This window comes from Conger conger, chromosome 10, assembly GCF_963514075.1.
Source record: "Conger conger chromosome 10, fConCon1.1, whole genome shotgun sequence".
NCBI classification, from domain to species: domain Eukaryota; kingdom Metazoa; phylum Chordata; class Actinopteri; order Anguilliformes; family Congridae; genus Conger; species Conger conger.
This window is the reverse complement of record NC_083769.1, coordinates 44,125,739-44,148,810: the sequence shown is the minus strand read 5'-3', so window position 1 is coordinate 44,148,810 and position 23,072 is coordinate 44,125,739. Positions and strand designations below refer to the sequence as shown.

General features: G+C 47.8%; 1 protein-coding gene across 2 annotated transcripts; it reads right to left on the bottom strand.

Annotated features, from left to right (window-relative positions):
- Window positions 1–1,073: 1,073 nt before the first annotated feature.
- On the bottom strand, window positions 1,074–22,515 carry mfn2 (mitofusin 2). Of its 2 annotated transcripts, none has more exons than XM_061258047.1 (18): window positions 22,096–22,515; window positions 17,209–17,387; window positions 16,091–16,226; window positions 15,049–15,211; window positions 12,421–12,545; window positions 11,899–12,007; window positions 11,230–11,337; window positions 10,321–10,474; window positions 10,164–10,231; window positions 9,716–9,837; window positions 9,400–9,526; window positions 8,894–8,998; window positions 8,200–8,302; window positions 7,425–7,645; window positions 6,623–6,778; window positions 6,332–6,528; window positions 3,649–3,783; window positions 1,074–3,142 (listed from the first exon to the last, which is right to left on the bottom strand). In XM_061258047.1, exons 2-18 carry the CDS (start codon window positions 17,381–17,383, stop codon window positions 3,073–3,075), a joined length of 2,274 nt encoding a protein of 757 aa, XP_061114031.1. In that variant the 5' UTR covers window positions 17,384–17,387; window positions 22,096–22,515; the 3' UTR covers window positions 1,074–3,072. The 2 variants fall into 2 exon arrangements, with proteins under 2 accessions (XP_061114031.1, XP_061114032.1); XM_061258048.1 differs by lacking the exon at window positions 22,096–22,515 and adding an exon at window positions 19,684–19,994.
- Window positions 22,516–23,072: the final 557 nt, after the last annotated feature.

Below are 23,072 nucleotides of genomic sequence, written 5' to 3'. Positions count from 1 at the left end.
CGCAGTGGTAGCACCTACCTGTACCTGATCTGTTGCGCTCATAACATGTTTTTACCTACCAGCAGGAGAGTGACAAACGTATCCTATTAAGGGCTAATTAAAATTCAATGCACCCAATGAGGTCATCAATAAAGTTAGTCTAAGTAACGGATGTGCCCTTCAGTTGTCGCTATAGATACACACATGATTCTCAGTGGCCAACAAAGATACCGTAGAAATAAGTAAATAAAACTATATGTATACCACAATATCAAACGTTACTAAAAAAACACAATCTCGTATACATGTTTCTCGTTTATTTAGAATGTTTTTTTCTAAATTATTTTTAGTTCAGTTACATACTATATATTTCCTGATTAAACACTTGCATTTGTAACAGTAAGTCTATAATTAAAGACTTTAATCAGTGTTCCTTAATTAACTATTATAATTCACAGTGCCTGACAGGTGTAAAGTGTTAAGACTCATAATTTATAGCAGAGAATATTCATTTTTGAACATGCGTTTGAAAGCACACTGGCAATGGCAATGCTGGCAGTGTTGGCATTAAATTTCATTATCCTTTGTATTTAATTATCTACCCTACAGCAGGAAACGCAAATGTTAATCAAACCGATTGTGACCGTAAAGTCTAGAGGCCATATGATGGAGTGACTGCCAGGTCATCTTAGATAATGACTCGCTGAATCCTTGAATTTAAAAAGATAAAATAAAAAGAGAGGCTTGACTGCTACTGATTTTGTATATAGTACTAATGCATTTTCAAAGTAGATAAGTGAAGGTAAACTAAATCTAACTTTTTTTTCCCAACTTCTTTTCCTTACTTTTACTCAAGGGTTTTTATTGGGGGAGGGGTGGGGGAAGGTGTGCATGGGTGGGTAATTAAGTCATCTTGTTTTAAGGATAAAACAAAAACGGCTTGTGCATTTCATTAGCCCACGGATGCATGACTTTAGTTGTATGACAGCAGAAACTACTGCATCTTAGGGGATGGAAACAGGGACTTAACATACTAAAATTAGCAGATGGATATTTACATCTCCAGCATGAACTCAACAGAAGAGTCACAGACCTTATTACTGGGATCTTGCCTTTATTGTGTTTTTTTATTTTTATTTAATTTTTTATTTTTTTTACATTCAGTGTAACAAGACAATGGATTACAACAGCCACAGCATGCACGTCTACAATTTACGCTCCACCTCGAACGTCCGTTTCCCTCCGCAATTCATGTACCCCTCTGGTTTTGGTCATTACAGAACGAATGAGGCAGAATCGAAAATACAAAAAAACATACAAAAAAAAAAAAAAAAAAAAAAAAAATAGCAAACTTAAAGTGCATCATCTCCACTCTGAATGGCCCTCACCGGGTCAATTCAGATCGCTTGGCACCACCAGCGCTCCAAACGACAGCCACGTGCCCCAAAGACATCTAATGTGCAGCAAGGCAGCCTCGGGAGAGAGGCCCTATGCAATCATGCGATATGACGCGTGTTCAGACTACACAACAGAAATGCATGTGCGTGCCTCAGTACTCATCTAGGTAAGAAATGACACTTAACATCACACCATAACCCCTTTTATCCTCCATTTCCTTCAAGTTGGGGTGCAGAGTTGTTGTTTTTTTGTTTTTTTTTCCCAGTTACACCGTGACCTGAAACGAGGGGTTAAAGGTCAGCGTTTCTGTACTCATTTCCCTTTCGCTTACAGATGTGGCTGCATCTAATAGAGGCAGTTAATAAAGGCGGGATTTAACCAGGATACAGTGCAAACCGGCGGCTCCTGCCGTCCTGTACATTTAACTGAACCTCAAGTCTGTGCTCTAGATCCTCCTCCAGGGATCGGTTATTCAGCCAGCCGTTAAGACACCCGAGACTAACTTTTCCTTGTTACTTCAAACGGGCTGTACAGCCGAGCTCCCACTCCTTCACACGGTCACCTTGCATCAACCGATTCTCATTTCCTGCGGACATCCCACACATTTCTGTGTCGCTTTAAACATTACAGTGCACCTAATCTACAGCGCTGGAGTAAAATTAACACTGCAGACAAAGAATGGGAAAGCAAGTGACACGTTGCTATACTGACAATTAAACAGTTCATTCACTAGCCCAAGACACCGGACATCACTCTTCGCCAAAGCACACTTTACTTCCTAGTTACAAAGTTACCAACATTTCTACCACAGGGGTGTATGGACAATATAGTCAGAATCAGAGAAGTGCATCGAGTATTTTAACTGGAGAAATAAGAGGTCCTGTTAGCCGAGGGATTAGCAATGAGTGTCTGTCGTATCAACAAACTTTGACGTCCTGCCATGATAAGTGAACTGGGTTTGATTGAGGGGGTGGGGGGGAGCTTATACACGGATGCTCCAGTTGGCCTCTTCACTAGGGTTTGTTCATAGCTGCGTCTACGGAACTAGAATTTGTCAAATCAAGCCGACCTCTTTAAAATACAAGGCTTTTAGATTAGACCGATATTAACTGACCTGTCCACCCCAGCATGCATGTCAATTCATTGCACGAGAGCAGGACTGAAACTTCACCAAACTTTGTGGATTAAAATAAGAATAAATAATGACTGTATATGCCACAGAAACTACAAATTAACTACAAATTAGTTTTAAACAAAGCAGTGGTATTTACACAATAACAAAAATAGTGCTTTTTTTAGGCTGCCTTTCTGCCAAGTGGCACAAATGACCTAAGGTGGATTAAAAAGGCATCTTAATTTAATTCACATTTACTATGCAAAAAACAAAAAAACAAAAATAACAACAACAAAAACAAAAATGAATCAAGTACTATTTAGACCCATATCTTAGAATGATATTTGGTATCAAATGTTTTTTCCTCTATAAAAGCACAGATAAAAGGTCTTATACTTAAATTAAGGAGAAGAATGTTGTATAAAGTTCCAAGCAGAAAGGAGGACTATTTGCAGAGTTTCAGGGTGAAACGTTGGGGGAAGGAGGGCGGGGCTTGAGGCAGGTCTCGTCCAATCGGAAAAGAGCGCGGAGCATGAGGCAGGTCTCGTCCAATCGGAAGCAGATGTGCTTCCTCCGGCCCTCTACCGGCCCTGCTGCAGGTACTGCTGAGTGAACATGTTCAGTTCACTGTCCAGCCAGCCCGCCTTGTTCCTGAGGGGACACCACAGAAGAAGAGAAACCATAACTCAAATGTGTTCCCCAGCTCCACAAGACTAGGGCCACTCTCCTGTCTGCAGTCTGGGATCTGGACCCTGAAGTGGGGTTCCAGAACCCCTTTTCTTTTTCATTTTATTCTTTAGCCAATCTACAAACAGAGCAGTACGATGAAACACCAAATATTTTGCCCGAAGTCTTTTTCTGCGGTGGAAAAAAACGACAACTATGAATTCAGCTGAAATGTTGGGTGTTTCATTGCACCGCTCAATTTAGATTGATGAACGAATGAACAAAAAGGAAGACAAAGGCCCTTTTTTTTTTGCCTTGGAGTGCCTCCACTTACTTACAGACAGATTTTTTTGGATTCGCACCCAGTTGATTTCGTTTGGTACTTTATTGACTAAAAAGTGATTAATCTGCTCTGGGTTCAGCAGGGAGAGCGGGCGTGTATGCGTGCGGGCGTGTGTGCGTGCGTGCGGGCGTGTGGGGCAGCCTCGTACCTCAGCAGCTTGGCTTTGCTCTGCAGGGTGTCCAGCAGCTCGATCTTGCTGTTCATGTCCTTGATCTCGTCCTCCAGGTTCTGTCGGGTCACGTCAACCTGCTGGCACAGCTGGGCAAAGGTGCCGGCCAGCTCCCTGTGGGCACACGAGCAGAGATGAGTCAGAGACGACCGACAGCGCTCACACGAGCAGAGAGATGAGTCAGAGACGACCGACAGCACTCACACGAGCAGAGATGAGTCAGAGACGACCGACAGCACTCACACGAGCAGAGATGAGTCAGAGACGACCGACAGCACTCACACGAGCAGAGATGAGTCAGAGACGACCGACAGCGCTCACACGAGCAGAGAGATGAGTCAGAGACGACCGACAGCGCTCACACGAGCAGAGATGAGTCAGAGACGACCGACAGCGCTCACACGAGCAGAGATGAGTCAGAGACGACCGACAGCGCTCACACGAGCAGAGATGAGTCAGGCACGTGGGTCAGAGACAACAGACAGCTCTCACACAGTTCTGCCCCTTTCCACATCGCACAGAACCTCACCATCATCTGCAGCAGTTTCAATCCAGTTTCAAATCAAATCCAGGCACATTATATGGGCGGCCTGTAGCGTAGTGGTTAAGGTACATGACTGGGACACGCAAGGTCGGCGGTTCGATCCCCGGTGTAGCCACAATAAGATCCGCACAGCCGTTGGGCCCTTGAGCAAGGCCCTTAACCCTGCATTGCTCCAGGGGAGGATTGCCTCCGGCTTAGTCTAATCGGTGTAATCAACTGTACCGTCTGCCAAACACCATTAATGTAATGTAATGTTATATGTGTGCTACAATAAAAGCTACTAATTCTGGAAGAGATTACAGGGCGTGGCATGTATAATGAATGCAGGTGAAAGTAGAAAGACAGATCAATGTATGAAGGAGAGAGATGGGGAAACAAAACATATATTACACTGACCTGCTAATATGTATATTAACATGCAATTACAACTTTGTCCACTAGATGGCTTCTGACTTCACTTCCCTTCCCTTTGAATAAACTAATGCCAGAGGAACTACTTTCACAAAAGCTTAAGCAATGTGACAGATCAGATCTATTCATTTTGCTGGGTTAAACCCTGTAATTAACAGTAATTATCAGCTCAACGTGATCTGGAGCTGTTGAATGAGGTGAGCTTCGTGAGAGTGTGGAATGAAAATCTAGGGGACAGTAGATCTCCAGGGACAGGTTTGGGCAGCCCGGGTTTATATAAATAAAACAGATTATATCACAGAGACACTTGGGCCAAACTCTGCTCTGATCATATGACAGGAGACTGAACTTTACTCAGACACAGCCATTGCGACTGTAACTGTAATGTTATAATGAAAAATGGAAAATGGACCGTCTCGGTTGGTTAAAATAACAACCCACATGCCAATGGCCCCTGCAGCTGGGGGTTAGAACCCCCATCATGGCCTTTACTGTACCGTGATCTCTATCTGTGCCCCTCTCTGTGTCCCTCCCGCCCCGGCTGAATGAAGTGGAAAGAACGGATAAGGAGGGCGGATCGTCTGCTCCACTTTCAGGGGGAAAACCGCAGAGGAGGGTAGGTGCATTCCTGCGCCTCCTACCTCCTGATGTCTGCGTGGGGTCAACCGAGCGTGCTCAAAAGCCCGGAGCTGCCCGTACTTGCCCAACAGACAGTCATTTCAGTTCAGTGTCTCAGTGGCCGCACAGACATGCACAGAGCCACGCTCTTGAGGGCGCTGGATCTTTCCCTCCGGTGCCCTCAAGCCACTACCCGCCTTTTACAGCAAACGTGCAGGTACCACACAAACACAGCAAAAGGATCCTGGGACAGCACTTTGCTCCAATGCCTCCAGTCTCTGGCCTGGCCTAAGTGAGCACTCAGTGGTGTGGCTCACCCCTAAGCCCTAAGCCCTCTCTGACTGATCCCTCAGTTTTTCCAACATCCTTGAATACGGTGGCATGAATGCGCTAATAAGGGCAGCAGTGCTGTGGATAAGGAACTGGGGTCACAACACTAAGGTAGTAAATGGCAATTGGTAAACAGCAGGCATTTATATAGCGCCTTTATCCAAAGCGCTGCACAATTGATGCTTCTCCATTCACCCATTCATACACACGCTCACACACACACACACACACACACACCGACGGCGATTGGCTGCCATGCAAGGCCCCGACCAGCTCGTCAGGAGCATTTGGGGGTTAGGTGTCTTGCTCAGGGACACCTCGACACAGCCCGGGCGGGGGATCGAACCGGCAACCCTCCGACTGCCAGACGACTGCTCTTACTGCCTGAGCCATGTCGCCCCAGTAGATTTGATTCCCAAGTAAATGGACCCAAGAACATAAGTCATGTGTTACCTGCTGATACAAAATTTTTTGGATTCAGATACTTTTCTTCGCTTCACTGAGCTTGTCTGGTGTTCTGGAGCCTATAAAATACTCTAAAAAGGTGCAGACCACAGCTTCCGGTCCTCCTGGTTGGCTCAACTGCACCAGGCGAGACAAGTTGGGCACAGAAAAGTATTTGAATTCAAAACAACGTATTAGATGCAGGTCTGATCACTCTGGTGAAGAACATCCTCTGAATGGCGAGTGGTAGAGTAGATGCGGTATTGGTAGGGTCGAGACAAAGACAACATCAGAGCTGTGTAAAAGAGCACTCACTGCTGGACTTGGTGGCTGCAGTTGGAGCCTGTGTAGCTGACGATGAGCTGGAGCTTCTCGCAGGCGTAGTCCACAAACTGCCGCTTGAAGGCCCTCTCCTTGGCCTTGGTGGTCCAGGTGAGCCTCTCGTACACATACAGCAGGCCGTACAGACCCACTGACAGAGCGATGAGCCGCCAGCCTACAGCCTTCCAGATCTAACACAAACACAAAGCATGTCAGGGCCACAGCCCACACACTCCCTGTCCAGGCCCATAACCAGCATCAGGCAGTAACTGAGTGTTCTCTTACCACGCCTCCAACCACTAGGATGCCCATGGACGTTCTGGAGGTGAGGGAGGCCAGGCCCGTCACCATGGAGACCATGAGCTCCTCCTGGGTCATGGAGCCCTGCGGGAAGGGGGGCATGCTGGTGCTGACCGGGGTGATGGCCATGGGGCGGGGAACCTGAGGAGAACCCGCGCAGTCAGCACACCCCAAAACACACACACTCCGGAAATGGACACATCAGATACATCAATACATTTAATGTACTAATCGGGATGCATTAGTGTGCTCCTACATTTTTAATGTGCTCTTTGAAGGAAAAAAATAATAATGTAGAGCCCTGTTCATTTTAGCTCTTCACTTAAACAACAGACCATTCAGCCCAGCAATGCTTGCATTTTCCTACCACCAGCGTACCTACTGCTTAGTTTACCTAAAAGCTAGATGGTATCAGGTACCGTATCAAGCCTGGTCTTGAAAACCCCCAGCATTTCTGTCCTGGCAAGCTATTCATTACATTACATTATTGGCATTTTGGCAGGCGCTCTTATCCAGAGCGACGTACAATTGATTAGACTAAGCAGGAGACAATCCTCCCCTGGAGCAGGGCAGGGTTAAGGGCCTTGCTCAAGGGCCCAACGGCTGTGCGGATCTTATTGTGGCTACACCGGGATTAGAACCACCGACCTAGCGTGTCCCAGTCATTTACCTTAACCACTACGCTACAGGCCGCCCTATTCGACACATGGACCACATTCTCAGCCGCTCCACCGGCGACTTCATCGCGCTGCACCCCTCCCCAGCTCCCGCTGCCGGGGGCCCCCACCTGGTCGTTGTATCCCATGAGCGCGCGGCGGGTGTTCTTGGGCCCCAGGAAGCGGTTGACCAGCATGGTCCAGCCCAGGGAGAAGTGGAAGCCGACGTCCTCCTGGAAGTCGCTGCAGAGCTTGTCGCAGTTGAGGTCGTAGCTGAGGCTGAAGCACTGGCGCGGGACCAGCTTGTCCACCTGCTCCCTCACGGGGGCCGGGAGCAGGGGCTTCAGCCCCTCTGTGGAGGGGAGAGGGGGGAGAGGGAGCAGGAGCACAGGGTCACGCACCGCCCCAAAACACCACACCACACCCAAACCAACCAGCTGTGGGCTTCACTCCTGGTCCTGGAGAGCCGCAGGGTGTGCTGACTTTTGTTTTTGCCTTACTAGCAGCAACCAATTCAGACCCAGGAAAGCAGGTGGGGCGAGTTTATTTGATCAATGGAAGCAGATTACTCAGTAAGTGCTGAGTGACAGTGAAAGGCAGCACACCCCGCGGCTCTCCAGGACCAGGAGTGAAGACCACTGGTCTACACGGTTTAGGCCTCAAACCTCCCTCCATTCTAAAAAATAACCTCCTTCCCTCTATTCTAAACCTACTCTTCAAAGGGTTCGAGGGTTAAAAACTCTAAACCTGAGGTTAGTACTTTCACACCTTGCACCTCTGAATAACTTTTAAAGGCGTTTAACCCAGAAATCCCACCCCCACTGTGTAGATGGCATGCATCACTGTGATGAACCGGTCCGACTGGCGTCAGCCTCCTGCTGATTGGACAGGGAGGAGTGGACTAACCGATCATCTCGGTCTGTGTGGTCTGCAGGGCGGACGTGATGGCCGTGGAGCACCTCTCCGACATGTTTCTGCCCAGCCCCTCCTCAATGTGTCTGTGCAGCTCCTGAAACACACCCAGGACCCGTCAGGACCCGACCTCCGCAAAGCCCAGAACGTCAAGCCCTCCGACCAGAACCGCGCACTTTGGAGGGGCAAACGGAGACCGTATAGCACCGTGTGCTTTCGTGTACGCTTTAGCGCCAGTGCGATACTTCGTTCCCTGCCGATTTACATTCTGCAGTCAGATAGGAGTGCTCTTGCTATCTGGTTTTTCATATCCTGAGAGAGTAAATGGAATTATGCCAACGTGCCCTTGTCCCGTCCCTGCGCTCCCAGACCTGCTCTGCTCCGAAGCACAGAGATAAGCCCTCTGAACAGCTGATAGTAGGGGCCACTCGGAGACGACCAGCTGAATGTGACCTCTACGGCTAATCAGCGTGGAAGCACACGGTTCACATGACATCCAAATACTATTCAAAAAGCGCCTAACCGTATGCATGACAGGGACACTGCCACAACCTTACAGGCAGAGCGAAATCACCCTCTTTTAGATAAGTTCCCAGAAGGTTAGCAGCCATGCTGTCAGGGATAAATTCTCGAAAGGTTCCAGAATACAAAAGAAGAAGAGGTATTATGACATCACTGTGACGCTCACATTCTTGTAGACTTTCAGAACCACCAATGAGGGGTGGAAGTCCATGTGGAACTCATCCACCAGCACGTAGAGCCTCCTGATCTCCTCAGCCATGGCGTTGGACACCTACAGACGCAGAACCCGCAGAACACAAACCAGTTAGAGGAATTAACAGCGCATGGAGGATATATAAACCTGCCCCTAACCTCCATGTCAATGATAGCCCAACACACTTGCATCACGTTGTGCCAGTCCTTCTTGGAATGGCTTTAGTCTACGAATAAATATCCACTGTGGAATCCAGACTCAACACTCAATCTAGGAAAAATCTGTGGTCAAACGTCCATTTGGCGAGACATGCAAGTAGCCTACAGCATGAAATCTCATGAAACAAAATGAATCAATCATACTGGTTATTCCACCTTCACCAAGAACACTTGCCAATCTCACCGGACTTCTGATCTATAATCTGACAATGCCATTTACAATCATATACCAATCTCTCCATGGACCCTCTGATCTCATACCTGCTTCTCCACCTCCTCTGTGATCTGCTTGATCTTGCTCTTGCAGTCCAGTGTGAGAAGGTCCAGCTGCTTGTCGATAAACTCCATGCGATCCTGCCGCTCTTCCCTGGTCTCCAGGCAGTGAATCCTGACAAACACACACAGACAGACACACACACACACAGGCATTAACACTCCAACAAGACCTACAGCATGAACCAGCATCTTTAAGTGAAATGGGTCTCTTCACACGAACAATGTGGAAACTTCCAAACAGATCCTTATTTTTCCAACAGAAAGCAGAAGCGTTGCTGTGCGTCGTGTTCACAGAGCTCACCTCTGCTCCTGCGCTGCGATGTGCACAGAGTCCATGATCAAACGCAGCGCCTCTGAGATCTGCTTGGCCCTCACCGTGTGCTGCTCAAATTTGGTCTTCACCGCCGACTGGGAGATGCATTCCTACACACACACAGAAGACTTATCAATTATGAAGCAGTTTCACCAACGTGGTTTTTAAAAGTGAAGATGCGTGCTCTTATAAGCACAGAACAGAGCTCCTTCTGAAGCGTTGCTAGGTTACGAATCTCTGATATGAGGAATCAACCAAATATAAACATAGCCGTTTGGTTTGTTTTGCTAAGTTAGGAGCGACTTATCGTGAGATAATGTCACCCCTTTGAATGTCTCTCAGCCAATGACAATGCAAGCTCAGAATGAACGGTTGTATAAACCGTTTAAAGTTGTACAAAGACACGCTATGGTTGCACGCCACACAGCACACCTACCTCAAACCTCCTCTCAAAGTTCTGGAACTCGAACATTCTGGCCTGGAAGCCCTCAGCCAGTGCGCCTCCTGTAAGAGAGAGAACCAGGAGGAGCAGTGAGTCCGGAGTCCTCCTGACCACAGGGGGCAGTGTGGCACTGCGCTGCGCTGCACTGCACCTGCTTCCGGCATGCCCTGGGCCTTCTGCACGCGCGCCTGCAGCACCTCCTTGGCCGACACGAAGAAGATGCGGTCGCTGGCCTGGGCCCGGTCCACCACGCCCAGCTCATCCACCAGGAAGCTGGAGCAGCGGTCCATGTGCTGCCGCCTCACCTGCAGGGGGGGCAAGAACGGCGTGAGCCTCCGCAGCGGTTCAGACTGTCCGTCTGCGGCTGCAGGGCAAAGCTAATCCTCCACACGCGCTTTAGAGACAGGTCTAGCGGTTAAGGTGCATGACAGGAGCCCAGGGGGTTGCTGGCTCAAGCCACGATAACATCTGTGCAGCTGTTGGGCCATTGAGCAAGGCCCTTAACCCCGCATCACTCCAGGGGGTACTGTCCCATGCTTTGTCTAATCAACTGTACGTCGCATTGGATAAAATAATAAATAATACATTATTTAAAATTACTTATATTTATTCAGTTCAAGACAGGGTATACAATGTAAGGAGAGCCTAGGATACTTCACAATGCCAAACAGAATCCCATTAAAATATGCTACCACTAAAATAGAGGAAAATAGAGATTAGAGTTGGGGGTCTGAAAAGGGGCTGAAATAGGGGGCTCTCCCGGGAGGAACGGGAAGTCCAGTCACCCTAGGAACAATCGCTGAGGAAACGGATTGGGCCTGCTAAACACATCATATCTAATGCAGGAGACAGACCACATCCTATGGGCATTTCCATGGCAACAAATGACCATTAGAGTTACATAAGAGACCAACGGGGTTGTTTGCGCCTGATGGTTAATAGAAGCTTATAGCAGTCACGATTATGTACCGGTATAGAGGTCTTTATCACACAAATATCTGGCAGTAACGTCAGTGACTGGGAGGGACAGCGCCCCCCGGAGGGCGAGGAGGTCACTCACCTCCTCCATGTACTCGGGCTCCGAGGCGGAGGCGTCCCAGCGGTTGTTGAGGATGAAGATGTTGGGGCTGGAGAGACGCTCGTTCACTTTGTGGAAGAACGACTTTTCCTGGAGGAGGGAATACGGACCGTCAGTACCGAGATCCGGCCGGGGAGCGGCCGCCACTGCAGTCAGCTAGAACTCCCCTGGTGAGTGACGGGAGGAGGCTTCCGAGTTTGTTTGGCCTGGAGACGCATCCTTAAAGATGAAGTTTCACTGCAAGATCAAACTTCTTCCTGATGTTTCAGAGAGTGTTGACAATTTTGGCATGTGAGAATATTCTGTGAGAATATGGTGACGACACTAATGTTCTGTTTGCAGTCACAATCACGACATTTAAAACCAATGGAAGGTTTGAAGTCTTGTTTTCGTTTAATCCAAACTGTCGACAGCAGCTTTCTTGAATTAATTCCGTAAAATAGGGGACAGGAGTGGTGACATCATCGTTTGGGGTGGAGTTCTGTGAGTGTTCCCTGCCATGGGCTAAAGTTCTGCATTACACGTTAGAAATGAGCCAGACAAATTAGCTGAGGACTGACATATGAAATAATTAGAAATTAGAAGGATAAATTAGCTGCAGACAGACGTATTGAATAATTATATTTGTCAGAACGTGCATGCACGCCTCACCGTCTGCATCAGCGTGGACTCGGAGTTGGCGACCAGCACGAAGACGTCAGCGTCGAGGCAGAACTTGTCGATCCAGCTGTCCAGCTCTGTGGTGACGTCGATGCCGGGGCTGGAAACGCACGCGTGGGTAAACACATCAATCCACAGCGCTAGCCCTGAACTCAGCGTTACTGCACACAGAATAGCCCTGAACTCAGCATTACTGCACACAGAATAGCCCTGAACTCAGCGTTACTGCACACAGAATAGCCCTGAACTCAGCGTTACTGCACACAGAATAGCCCTGAACTCAGCGTTACTGCACACAGAATAGCCCTGAACTCAGCGTTACTGCACACAGAATAGCCCTGAACTCAGCGTTACTGCACACAGAATAGCCCTGAACTCAGCGTTACTGCACACAGAATAGCCCTGAACTCAGCGTTACTGCACACACAATGGGACCGTGGCTAGCTCAGTAAACACAGGTGGTGACTGCTTTAAATAATGTTGAAGAGCTGGTTTCTGGGACGGGACGCTCACCTGTCCACCAGGACCAGGTCGTCCCTGAGCAGGGCACACTTGGCTTTGGGCCACATCACACACACCAAGCTCCCCGCGTCCAGGTCCTCATCCTGGTGCAGCGCGTGGGCCAGCTGGTTCACCGTCTGAGAGAGGGAGACACACACACACAGAGACGCACACACAGAGACGCACACACAGAGACGCACACACAGAGACGCACACACAGAGACGCACACACACAGACGCACACACACAGACGCACACACAGAGACGCACACACAGAGACGCACAGAGAGAGACGCACAGAGACACACACAACATGCTTATTTAGAACTATGCACTATGACCCAAATCACCATGGTGACATGCCAAAACAAGTCCAAGGCTACACTCGCCCTTTTGACATTGACACCCTGAAAGAGTTATTTGAGCATTTTCACAGGCCGCCGTCTATTTACAGCCCACATTCATGGCTAACTAGCGTAGCTGCATTCACAGCGAACACCCAGGGCTAACCAGCCAGGGCTCTGCCCCCTCCATGGGAGGGGCCCCAGAGAGGAACCGAAGACGCCCCGGCAGGAATGTGACCCAGATCTGGGGAGGAATGTGGGTCAGCCGGAGCAGAGACAGCCTGCATTGTTCCTGCGCTATGTTTGGAGGCAGATATAGCGCCCCTCCTGCTCGCGCGTGACGCCGGCATTCCTGCACACCCTGCACGGCCGTGGCTCAGCGGAATACAGGGTCGTGTGTAGCGTCCCGTTCCTTTCGGTGTGTTAAAACCGTCCAGGAGGCAGGCTAGCTGACTGGTGCCACGCTCTCTCAAACTCCCAGCGAAAACAGTCGGGAAATTCAGTCGCCCGAATCAAAACAGAAACAGTCGGGCTTGAAATGAGACACTCCCTGTGCCACTGTTGGGTAGGGTTGAGTGCCAAAAAAAAAACAGTATCACTACAGCGCCGGTTGACGTACGACCGGTACTTACGAGGCGGAATTTCAGTGTAGATTTGGCGTCTCATTTAGGTGCCGCTCGGCTGCACTGGCTAACGTCACACTCACTCCGTCAACTCAGTGACAGCGGTTACCGTTTGCATACCAGCAAACATTCAGTGAAACGGTAGCAACTGTAACCATAAAGTATAATTTAAACAATTAAAAATAAACATATTACTAAATATTACATTTAAATCTAATTGCCTTTGCAATAAAGAAGGTGTTCTTTACTGTCTTGATCTGCACTTCGTTGTACGTCGCTCGGGATAAGAGCGTCTGCTAAATGCCATGTAATGTAATGTAATGTAATGTCGTTTTTAAAAACTCCCTTTTAAATAAAGGTACCGGTTCAGGCACCGTTTATGCACCAGCACCGTTTCAAAAGCATCACTGTAGCATCAGTGTGAGCAGAATCGGAGCAGCTGGGAGAAAAGCGTGAGAAAAGCGTGAGAAAAGGCCTCTCTGAAGAAGAGCTCCTCACTCCTGCACTGAGACACTGAGAGGAGGTCTGGGAGAGCGAGCCGTCTATCCACCAGCCTGACTCCAATTACACAAGGCGGTCAGCTGACCCGCACAGTCCTGTGGTCCAAGTCCTTAGTCAGTACTCCCCAGGATCACATGCGATGTATTCATTTTCTTCCCAGCTGTTATATTTCATCATTAATAAACTAACTTGAAACGATATCTGAGGAACTCTTCCATATTTAAAATCTCGGTATGCGGGACCTACATCAGACATAACGTGGATTGCCACATGCTGAAAAAGCAGAATAAAAGGCCGCTCTGAGGATCTGTGTATCGGTTGTTTGCGATGACAGGCTGGCGGTTTGTCAGAGCAGTCAGGTTTTAGAGGTCAGCCCAGAACATACTTCCCGGGAACCCGAACCCAAATGTGTGAAACCGCTTTGGCAGACCGACCCGACTCAGAGAGCAACTGTGCAGGGTGGAGATTCTCAAATATCCATATCCAACTTCAAAGACCTTCTATTAACGCAGTATTAGACCTAGAATGGGCTTCACCTTACACATCCAAGCAGTGCCTAATCTAAATTTGGATTTGCAGCTCCGGTTTTTGCGAAAATGTCTTTTTAAACAGTGCGGGCAGGAAGTGGAGCAGTAGGGCAGCGGGGAGCAGGACGGGGGGCTGGGAGGGGGGGCTCTGTGACTCACTTTGACGCTCTTCCTCTCCATCAGTGAGCAGGACGGGGGCCTCAAGGAGGGGCTGTGTTTTTGGGGGGCTGTGAGACTGACTTTAATGCTCTTCCTCTCCTGGGACCCCTATGTGATCAGGATGGGGGGTTTGGAGGACCGCTGTGTTTTTGGGGGTCTATGTTACTCACTTTAACACTGTCGAGCTCCTCGGACCCATCTGTGAACAGGACAGGGGGCTCGAAGGGGGGCTGTGTTTTTGGGGGTCTGTGAGACTGACTTTAACGCGCTTCCTCTCCTGGGACCCCTCTGTGAGCAGGACGGGGGGTTGGGAGGAGGGCTGTGTTTTTGGGGGTATGTTACTCACTTTGACCCCTCTGTGAGCAGGACGGGGGGTTGGGAGGAGGGCTGTGTTTTTGGGGGGGTCTGCATTACTCACTTTGACCCCTCTGTGAGCAGGACAGGGGGTTGGGAGGAGGGCTGTGTTTTTGGGGGTATGTTACTCACTTTGACGCTCTTGCGCTCCTCAGACCCCTCGGTGAGGAGGAAGGACTCGTTCCCGTCCGTGCCCTCCACGCGCAGGAAGCAGTTGGTGGTGTGTCCGATGCCCGAGGGCAGGACCTTGTCCCACAGCATGGCGTTGATCACAGAGCTCTTCCCGTTACTCGTCCTGTCAGGGGCAGAACAGGGGCCCAACGTAAGGGTACGCACACACAAGCACACACACGCATGCACACATACATACAGGCGCACGCACACACACACACACACACACACGCACACACACGCGCACACACGCGCGCACACTCGCATACATGCGCACACACACACACACACACACACACACGCGCACGCGCACACACACATACACACACACACACACACACACACACGTACACTCACATACATGCGCACACACACGTACACTCACATACATGCGCACACACACACACTCACAAGCATGCACACACATACACACACACACACACACACACACACTCACATACATACATGCGCACACGTACACTCACACGCACGCACACACACACACACACACGTACACACACGTACACTCACATACATGCGCACACACACACACACACACACAAGCATGCACACACATACACACACACACACACACACACACACACACTCACATACATACATGCGCACACGCACACGCACACTCACACGCACGCACGCACACACACACACACACACACGTACACACACGTACACTCACATACATGCACACACACACACACACACACGTACACTCACATACATGCGCACGCATACACGCACACACACACACACACACACACACACACACAAAGGATGGCAGTATAGCAGTTTAGCTAAAAACCCCTTTGGCATAGTGTCAACATGCTGATATTTCCGATGGGTTCTTGGCTCAGACTTTTACTTGGATAAATTAGACAAGCATGAACCAAGCCACCAACCAACATTTTCTTTGAAAACCTGAAATACGTCATCAATATTTTGTGAACGTAAGCTAGCCGTTAATGTCGTGCGGAGAACATCTTACCTCCCGAAAAAGGCCACCTTCATGTGTCTGCGGGCCAGCACCTCCGCGATGCCCGCCACCTTGGACAGGTACCCCCGCACCTCCAACACCTGCTCCTCCGTGGTGATGGGGTCCAGCTCCTCATTCTTATGGGTATCTGCGCGACCCCCCCCCCCGAAAATAAGGACACAGTTACAGCCCACTGACCTGCCAGCCTGCCGCTTCCAACAGACTTTAAATGCAAGAGTGCGTCTACACTGAAATGTCACCAGTAACACTGTACAGAGAAATCGCAGTGTACAGCCTCACATTAAGGCCAGGCTGCTGTTAAAGGGCCTGTCTGGCATTTGTATCTACAAACACTGAAGGCGCATTGCAAATTGAATTAGAGGGCAGGGTAGTTTGGTGAGGAAACCGGGCGTATAAAGAAAAGGTTGTAGGCTTGAGCCCCAAACCGAGTTCCCATTGAGCGAGGTTCTTAACCCGATTTTCTTCAGTAAAACTTCCAGGCGTATGAATAAATCGTATTTAACAAATGAAACGTGTGTAAGTAGCCGAGGATAACAGTGCCAGCTGAACGCCAAAATGTAATGTAACGTATGGGAATTTACAGCTATAAACTTATTCTCAGAAGAATCTGTCCAGACTGTGGTAAGCAAAACAGTGTCTTAGGAAACACTTCTTCAAGCCCAAAAAAAGAACACACTAATATTTTACGACATGACTCATTTTTATTTAAAATGGAAACTTCAGGTTATTTTTGGATCTGTTGCTAGGGGCACGGACCATGTCAATATCTTTACTGAAAGGCAGTCCCTCTCCAATAATCTCATACATCTGCTGCAATGTATTATAAAAGTTAGGTATATGACAGATGCCAATGGATTGACAGCGTTTTATAGGTGTAGGCAGTTTGCCGAAGGTTGGTGGTTCAAGCCCTGGTGTAGCTACGATACAATCCAAAGAGCTGTCGGGCCCTTGAGCAAGGCCCTTAACCCCACACAGCTCCAGGGGGGGAAACGTTCACTGCTTAGACCAATAAACTGTAAGTCGCTTTGGATAAAAGCGTCAGCTAGATCACAAATGATTATCGACTAAAGGCGGTAGTTCCAGGCCATCGCGCGGACGGTGGTCGGTACCTTCCACGAAGGTGGAGCTCTCTTTGATGTACGCAGCCAACTGCTCAAAGATCCCGTTGATCTTCTTCTTGGCGGTGACAAAGTGCTTGAGCGGGGAGGCGTTCACCTCAGCCATGAGTCTCTTGTCCTTCTTGCCAATAGCAGTGGAGCTGGGGCGTGAGAAAACCAGAGACATTGCACTGTGGGAAGAAGAGAGAGAGACAGAACAATAAGGTACGGGAGTGTACGGTCGTCAACACCCATAACGCTCAAAGTACACACATGCCATTCTGCAGTTGACTGACGGGTTGCGCTGGTCACCACTGATGCATTGGCAATGCATTGACTTTACACTGCGGTCGAGCTGCCCTCGACCGCAGACAAGTTACGCTTGCAATGTTTCAGAACGACCACAGCATTCGGTACTAAAAAAAGAATACAACATTACACTCTCTGCACAGTCCAGAGGCAGAGAGCTCAAGCTTAACTGCCATATTGTATACCACAGATCACCGATATGACAGATTTCATATCTCATCCAACAGAACGCACAATTGCCTGCCTGTTAAAAGCCTACAGCTATAACAAAAACAGCAGGCTGAGTTATGGTTTGCGTGTATCAGACTGTATTTCACCTGTCAACACCCCTGCCCCACTTTGAGGGAGAAGGATTCCCCCAACAAACCGCTGCAGTGCTGGAGGGCCCTCTTGGTTTTACTTTCCTGCTGATGTACAGTTTAGATAATGCTTGCCTTAATGTTAACTAAAAGTGCAAGTAAGTTTGTTTTACACATTCTCTATGACCTGCCACACACACACACACACACACACACACACACACTTTTGTGCACTTCAGAAGATAAACAGTCAAATAGATTTTTCACTGTACACTGCATTAACAAGCCCCAGCCTGGTTCAGCAGCCCTATTTATAAGAGCTCCACTGGCACAGGCACAACAGGCTGAGTAATGCAAGGTGGAGCTGCACTGTGAGTCACTTCAGCTGCTAATAAAAACCCAGCCAAAAAACCTCCAGCAGAACAGGGCCGAAACCCCAAACTTCTCCCGCGCGCATTCAACTCCCACCAGCGAGGCTGGCGTGTGGAAACAACCGCAGCACAAAACTGAACCGCATGTCACACACCACACACACACACTCACTCACTCTCTCACACACACATACACACGCACACACCACACATAGACACACCACACAGACACACACGCTCACACACCGCACACGAGCCTGCTATAAACGAATGTTCCCCATACAGGATGGTGGCTTTGTCCACTTCACAAAGCCAATCTGGAAAAGCTGCATCATGGCCCCCCACATTCAGAGTCGATGCCTGAATGCTTTGTTTACCTATTCTACATTCTGGTGCTGCAGCTTCTCTCCAATAGCACACCGCTTCCCCTAGAACAGCGCAGAAAGCTGTACTAAAACTCTGCCCTGTAGGGTGGAATAAACACGTCTAACAGCTTTCCAATCGCCTTCGTGTTTTTGAATTCTTTAGTTATTAGAAACTCCCCCCCGGAGCAATGTGGGGTTAAGGGCCTTGCTCAAGGGCCCAAAATCTGCACTGATCTTATCGTGGCTACGCTGGGGCTTAAACCACCAACCCTCCAGGTCCCAGTCAAAGGGTCCGACAGTGGTACGTGCAGCAGAGATCATCTTCTTGCCAGCCAGCCCCGTGGGCAGGAATATTTGGCCTCGGGTCAGGAGTGTCGGGTGTCCAAGCGGCGACCGCACAGTCGCCTGCACTCACTGAACTCTGATCTGAAAACGGTGAAGCGTGCCGTCAGAAAGCACCCTCACAGGCACACGTATCGGACGCTGTGCGCCTTTCCCAAACGGGACAATAAAAGCAAGGCCTTGGGAATGTCTGTTACTACCGAACTCCAGCCAAAACTAACGACAGCACCAGAGCAGCGGTCTGTGGGAAAGTCACCTTCAAGGCCCAGTGAGGAGAAGCAATTCCCACTTCCGCCAGCTGTCTCCAGAGCAACACACTCTCTCCCACACCACCATCCACACTGTGTACCAAGCAACAAACCTGGGCCACTGAACAATGAATATGGGTATGACAAATATACATAATGACAAATATACATCAGAAATAAAGTCAAATCCAGTATACGACACATGTTGACAGAGCCTCCGCATCAAGAATTTCAAATCAACTCCCAATACAATGCTCTGGCACTTCAGTCAACTGCAAAAATGGGCCTGGCATTTTTTTCAGGAATAATCTAGATTGCGGAAAGCTTTGATGTTATTTTCCATCGCTTCACAAGAACAAGACACCACAAACTCACTAACAGCAATTTTACAAAAGTCCAAAATCATGCACCGGGGATCTGTGAAACACCTCACTAGCCACATCACAGAAGAACCGGTCTTCTTCAAACCATAATTTTTTTTTTCTCCCACGTCCAGGCATATAATTACGGCAATCATCAGTGCCTGGCTGCCAGCAGGAGTTTGAAATCTCACCCAGGTCTTGCAGTAACCTTCCTCCAGGTTAATAAGAGAGACGAAGCAGCTCGTCTGTATCCGGAACTCACTGGGAGTTACTTCACATGCCTCTCTCAGACCGCGGCGCGATGTTTCTCGAAAGCAGGCGTCGTAAAGCCGTTTCCACGGGCACCGAGAGGGCGGCCGCAGGAGAAGCCGAGCGAACGATCCCGCGCACGTCCCTTTCCCTCCGGCACGGTTCGGTTTCCTAGCGAGTGCGTCTGGCCCGGCTCCACTGCTCACGACTGTCACTCTCTCACTAACACGGCGAGCACATGTCGAGCGTGTGACCTCTTCTGCAGCTGAAGACGCTCCGCCCGGTCAGACGTGACGCATCATAAACAAACACACGTCGTTCCTTTTTGGTGCGTGCAAATTCAACTATCCGGCTGGAGAAAAACTTTTTTACCGACGATAAGTAGTGAAAAGTACAATTCAAATTCAAGCTATTTATGTCAACACTGTTGCACAACTCAGGAAGTGATATAGAGATACAGCGAACAAGGAGGAACAATGTACTTTAAAATAAATTTATGCTTGACATTCTAGACAATAAAAACTGTAACGGAAGTGACAGACACTAACCAGCAGATCACAAATGATCTTACTATACTTTTGGTGACAATTCAATGACCAGACAGCTATGCAGCTACATGCAATTGAAGTATAATCAGATTGTGCGCTAATAAACTTGCATCCTGTCCCAAATCTCTCTCTCTCTGTCCATGTCTCTGTTTTTAGGGGGCGGGGTTAGAAGGTGGTGGCAGTGTAATATATTTGTCTTGCACTGTTGTTTGTGAATGTGTCAACAAATGTTTTAGAACTGTGTCAACAATGGTTTTAGAACATGCATTTGTTTTTATTACGGGCAATGAACTGACTGCAGTTTCGTTTTCTCTTTCCCTGTTAATCCCATCCTCCAAATTTCACTGGGAAGAAAACGTATCTGGATATTCAGCTTTGCAATATTATATATAGAAGGGTGGGTCTCTTTCAGTACCAAGTCCCATTTCTACTTATTCTGCAGTAAATTGCACATATAATTCATGCACGGATCCCGTACTCACACATCCACAAGACAAGTATCCAAGACAAGCAAAAAAGGAGTAGTTTCCCAGTCTTATCACTTATAGGAATTCAATGTATGCAATGTATATTTAATGTACATATTTCAATCAGTTTCCATATTGGGCAAGGAACTTATCTGAGCGCCACCTGCTGAAAACATGTTAAGAATAATACTACCATCAGTAACAACAGCAAACAAATAATCATAAAATACAAATCTAGTACAATTACTAATAATGTGAACAATTAAATGTTAGTCGTCATCTCCTTAAAGAAGCACATTCAACAACTGTATCTCTATCAAAATAGTCTGCCAATTCATGCACATTCACAGGCGTCATTAGAAGCCAGGTATCCAGGTATGTACAGACAACTTGGCTAACTTCGCTAACTAGAACTGAGTTAAGTTCCAGTTTACCTTAGCTAATATATGGACAGTTCAAGACCTTAACGTTGTATTTAGCAGGCTCCTCACCGGCTGTGACCGTTCACCTACATTCCTTCCAAGATGACAGCCAGCGTGTGCCTGATGTATACAATTTACAGGAAAGCTAAATCCTTAGCCATAGCCTAATTTTAAAAGGGCATCGTCCGATGTTGGTCAATCTGCAAGGTCACTGGCAAACTGCAGAAAGACTAAGGTTACTCATATTCGCAAATTACTGAAACGTATCACGAAGCAATAGCGTTAGGCCATGTAAAGCTCAGATAACTAGAAAAATCATAATAGTATTAACAGCGCTGTTAGAATGCATTAGCTAGCTAACGCAGACAGAAAAAATCAGCAGGTGATACCGTTAGCTAGCTATGCTACATCCAGATATAACAACGTAGCTAGCGCAGGCAGTTTATCAAATCGCATTTCACCTGGCAGGCATCGTAGGGAGGACATGCCAGTTTAGTAATATTTGAGAGATGACTGAAGTCCTGAATTGAACGGTCAAAGTCCACGTAAACTGTCCGTATCACAAAGAGTGCATAAAACCAACTCAGGCTAGCTAACGTTAGCCCCTAGGTCGCAATGGGTTTCCTCACGTAGCTAGCCTACGTTAGCTCCGAATATTAACTGTTATGTAGATAGAGGCTAGCTCTAGGTAGCTTAATAAAATGATGATCGTAATTTATACAAAAAGGTAGCTACATTGGTTACGTGAATGTGGCTAGCTACATTAGAAAAATAAACACAATTTTCACGTGAACTAAATAGCTAGTTAGACATAGATACTAACGCTTGATAGCACCCTTGACAGCAGGCAACCAGTGAAGACATAAACTGTAGAATACAAAGAAGCTAATTTAGCTAGATGGTGTCCAAAAACTTACCCAAGGGTGGAGTGCGGCTCACAAGCCGTGCATTGTGGTCCTCTTGAGTGAACAAAACGATGTCAAGTAAACAGCTCGAATAAACCTTGAAGATGAGTGAGTAGCTAGCTTAGCTTGTTAGGCGGGAAGTAATGGGAAGATGACTATGATAGCTAGGGCTAGCAGCATCCACGCCTACTGCTAACAATTAGCGAAGTTAGCACCCTACGCCTATGTAGAGGCGTTGCTGATACAAAAACTAAAGGAAGCGAAGTAACCTTCACCTATGACAAATGACAGGTAGATTATAAATTAACAAATCATGCCCCTTGTTTTTTCAGCAGCAATTATCAAAGAACACTCCCTTCTTCACCTTCACTAACGTTACCTCTGATCTGAGCTATCCACCATTTGAAAGGAATGCGTCATTTCAATGCGCCGAGCGATAAGTACAGGACAGGTAATGTACTATAAATTACGTCGTCATTATTGAGAAAGGGAGAGAGGTTCGCCACACTTTATGATTAGCCAGCTTTGTGCCTTCGTTTTTTCCTTTTACCCCGACTATGGACACTTCACTAGGCTACAAATGATGAGTCACGCCATGCCAGAATAACGTTGAAACCAGGACAGGCTCCTATTGCATACCTTAGTTTAATATTGAATGTTAAGAATCTTAGCCTGGTCTTAGTGTCTTAACCTTTAATCAACCTCTTTTTTAAAATCTGATTGCAAGTTGTCAGCCCACACGATTGCACCACAGGTTGAACAGTGAATTCATAATGTAACTGATAATTATCAACTGGGGGGAAGAAGTTAACATGATGAATGAGTGAGGAGTCAATTAACCCTTTAACCAGCCAGATTTGGCATTTGCCATTTATGACAAATGGTCAATTGCCTGATAATCCATAGGAATATACCCCTAAAATCAATATGCCCACCAAATGATTACTATCAAAATCATTCCAGTTTCAACTTTCATCAATGTATCTTAC

Coding starts and splice junctions, on each gene's coding strand:
- mfn2 (XM_061258047.1), bottom strand. CDS start 17,383: ATGTCTCTGGTTTTCTCACGCCCCAGCTCCACTGCTATTGGCAAGAAG. Junction 12,008..12,420: donor GACCTGGTCCTGGTGGACAG/GTGAGCGTCCCG, acceptor GTGCGTTTCCAG/CCCCGGCATCGACGTCACCA. Junction 11,338..11,898: donor AGTCCACGCTGATGCAGACG/GTGAGGCGTGCA, acceptor TCCCTCCTCCAG/GAAAAGTCGTTCTTCCACAA.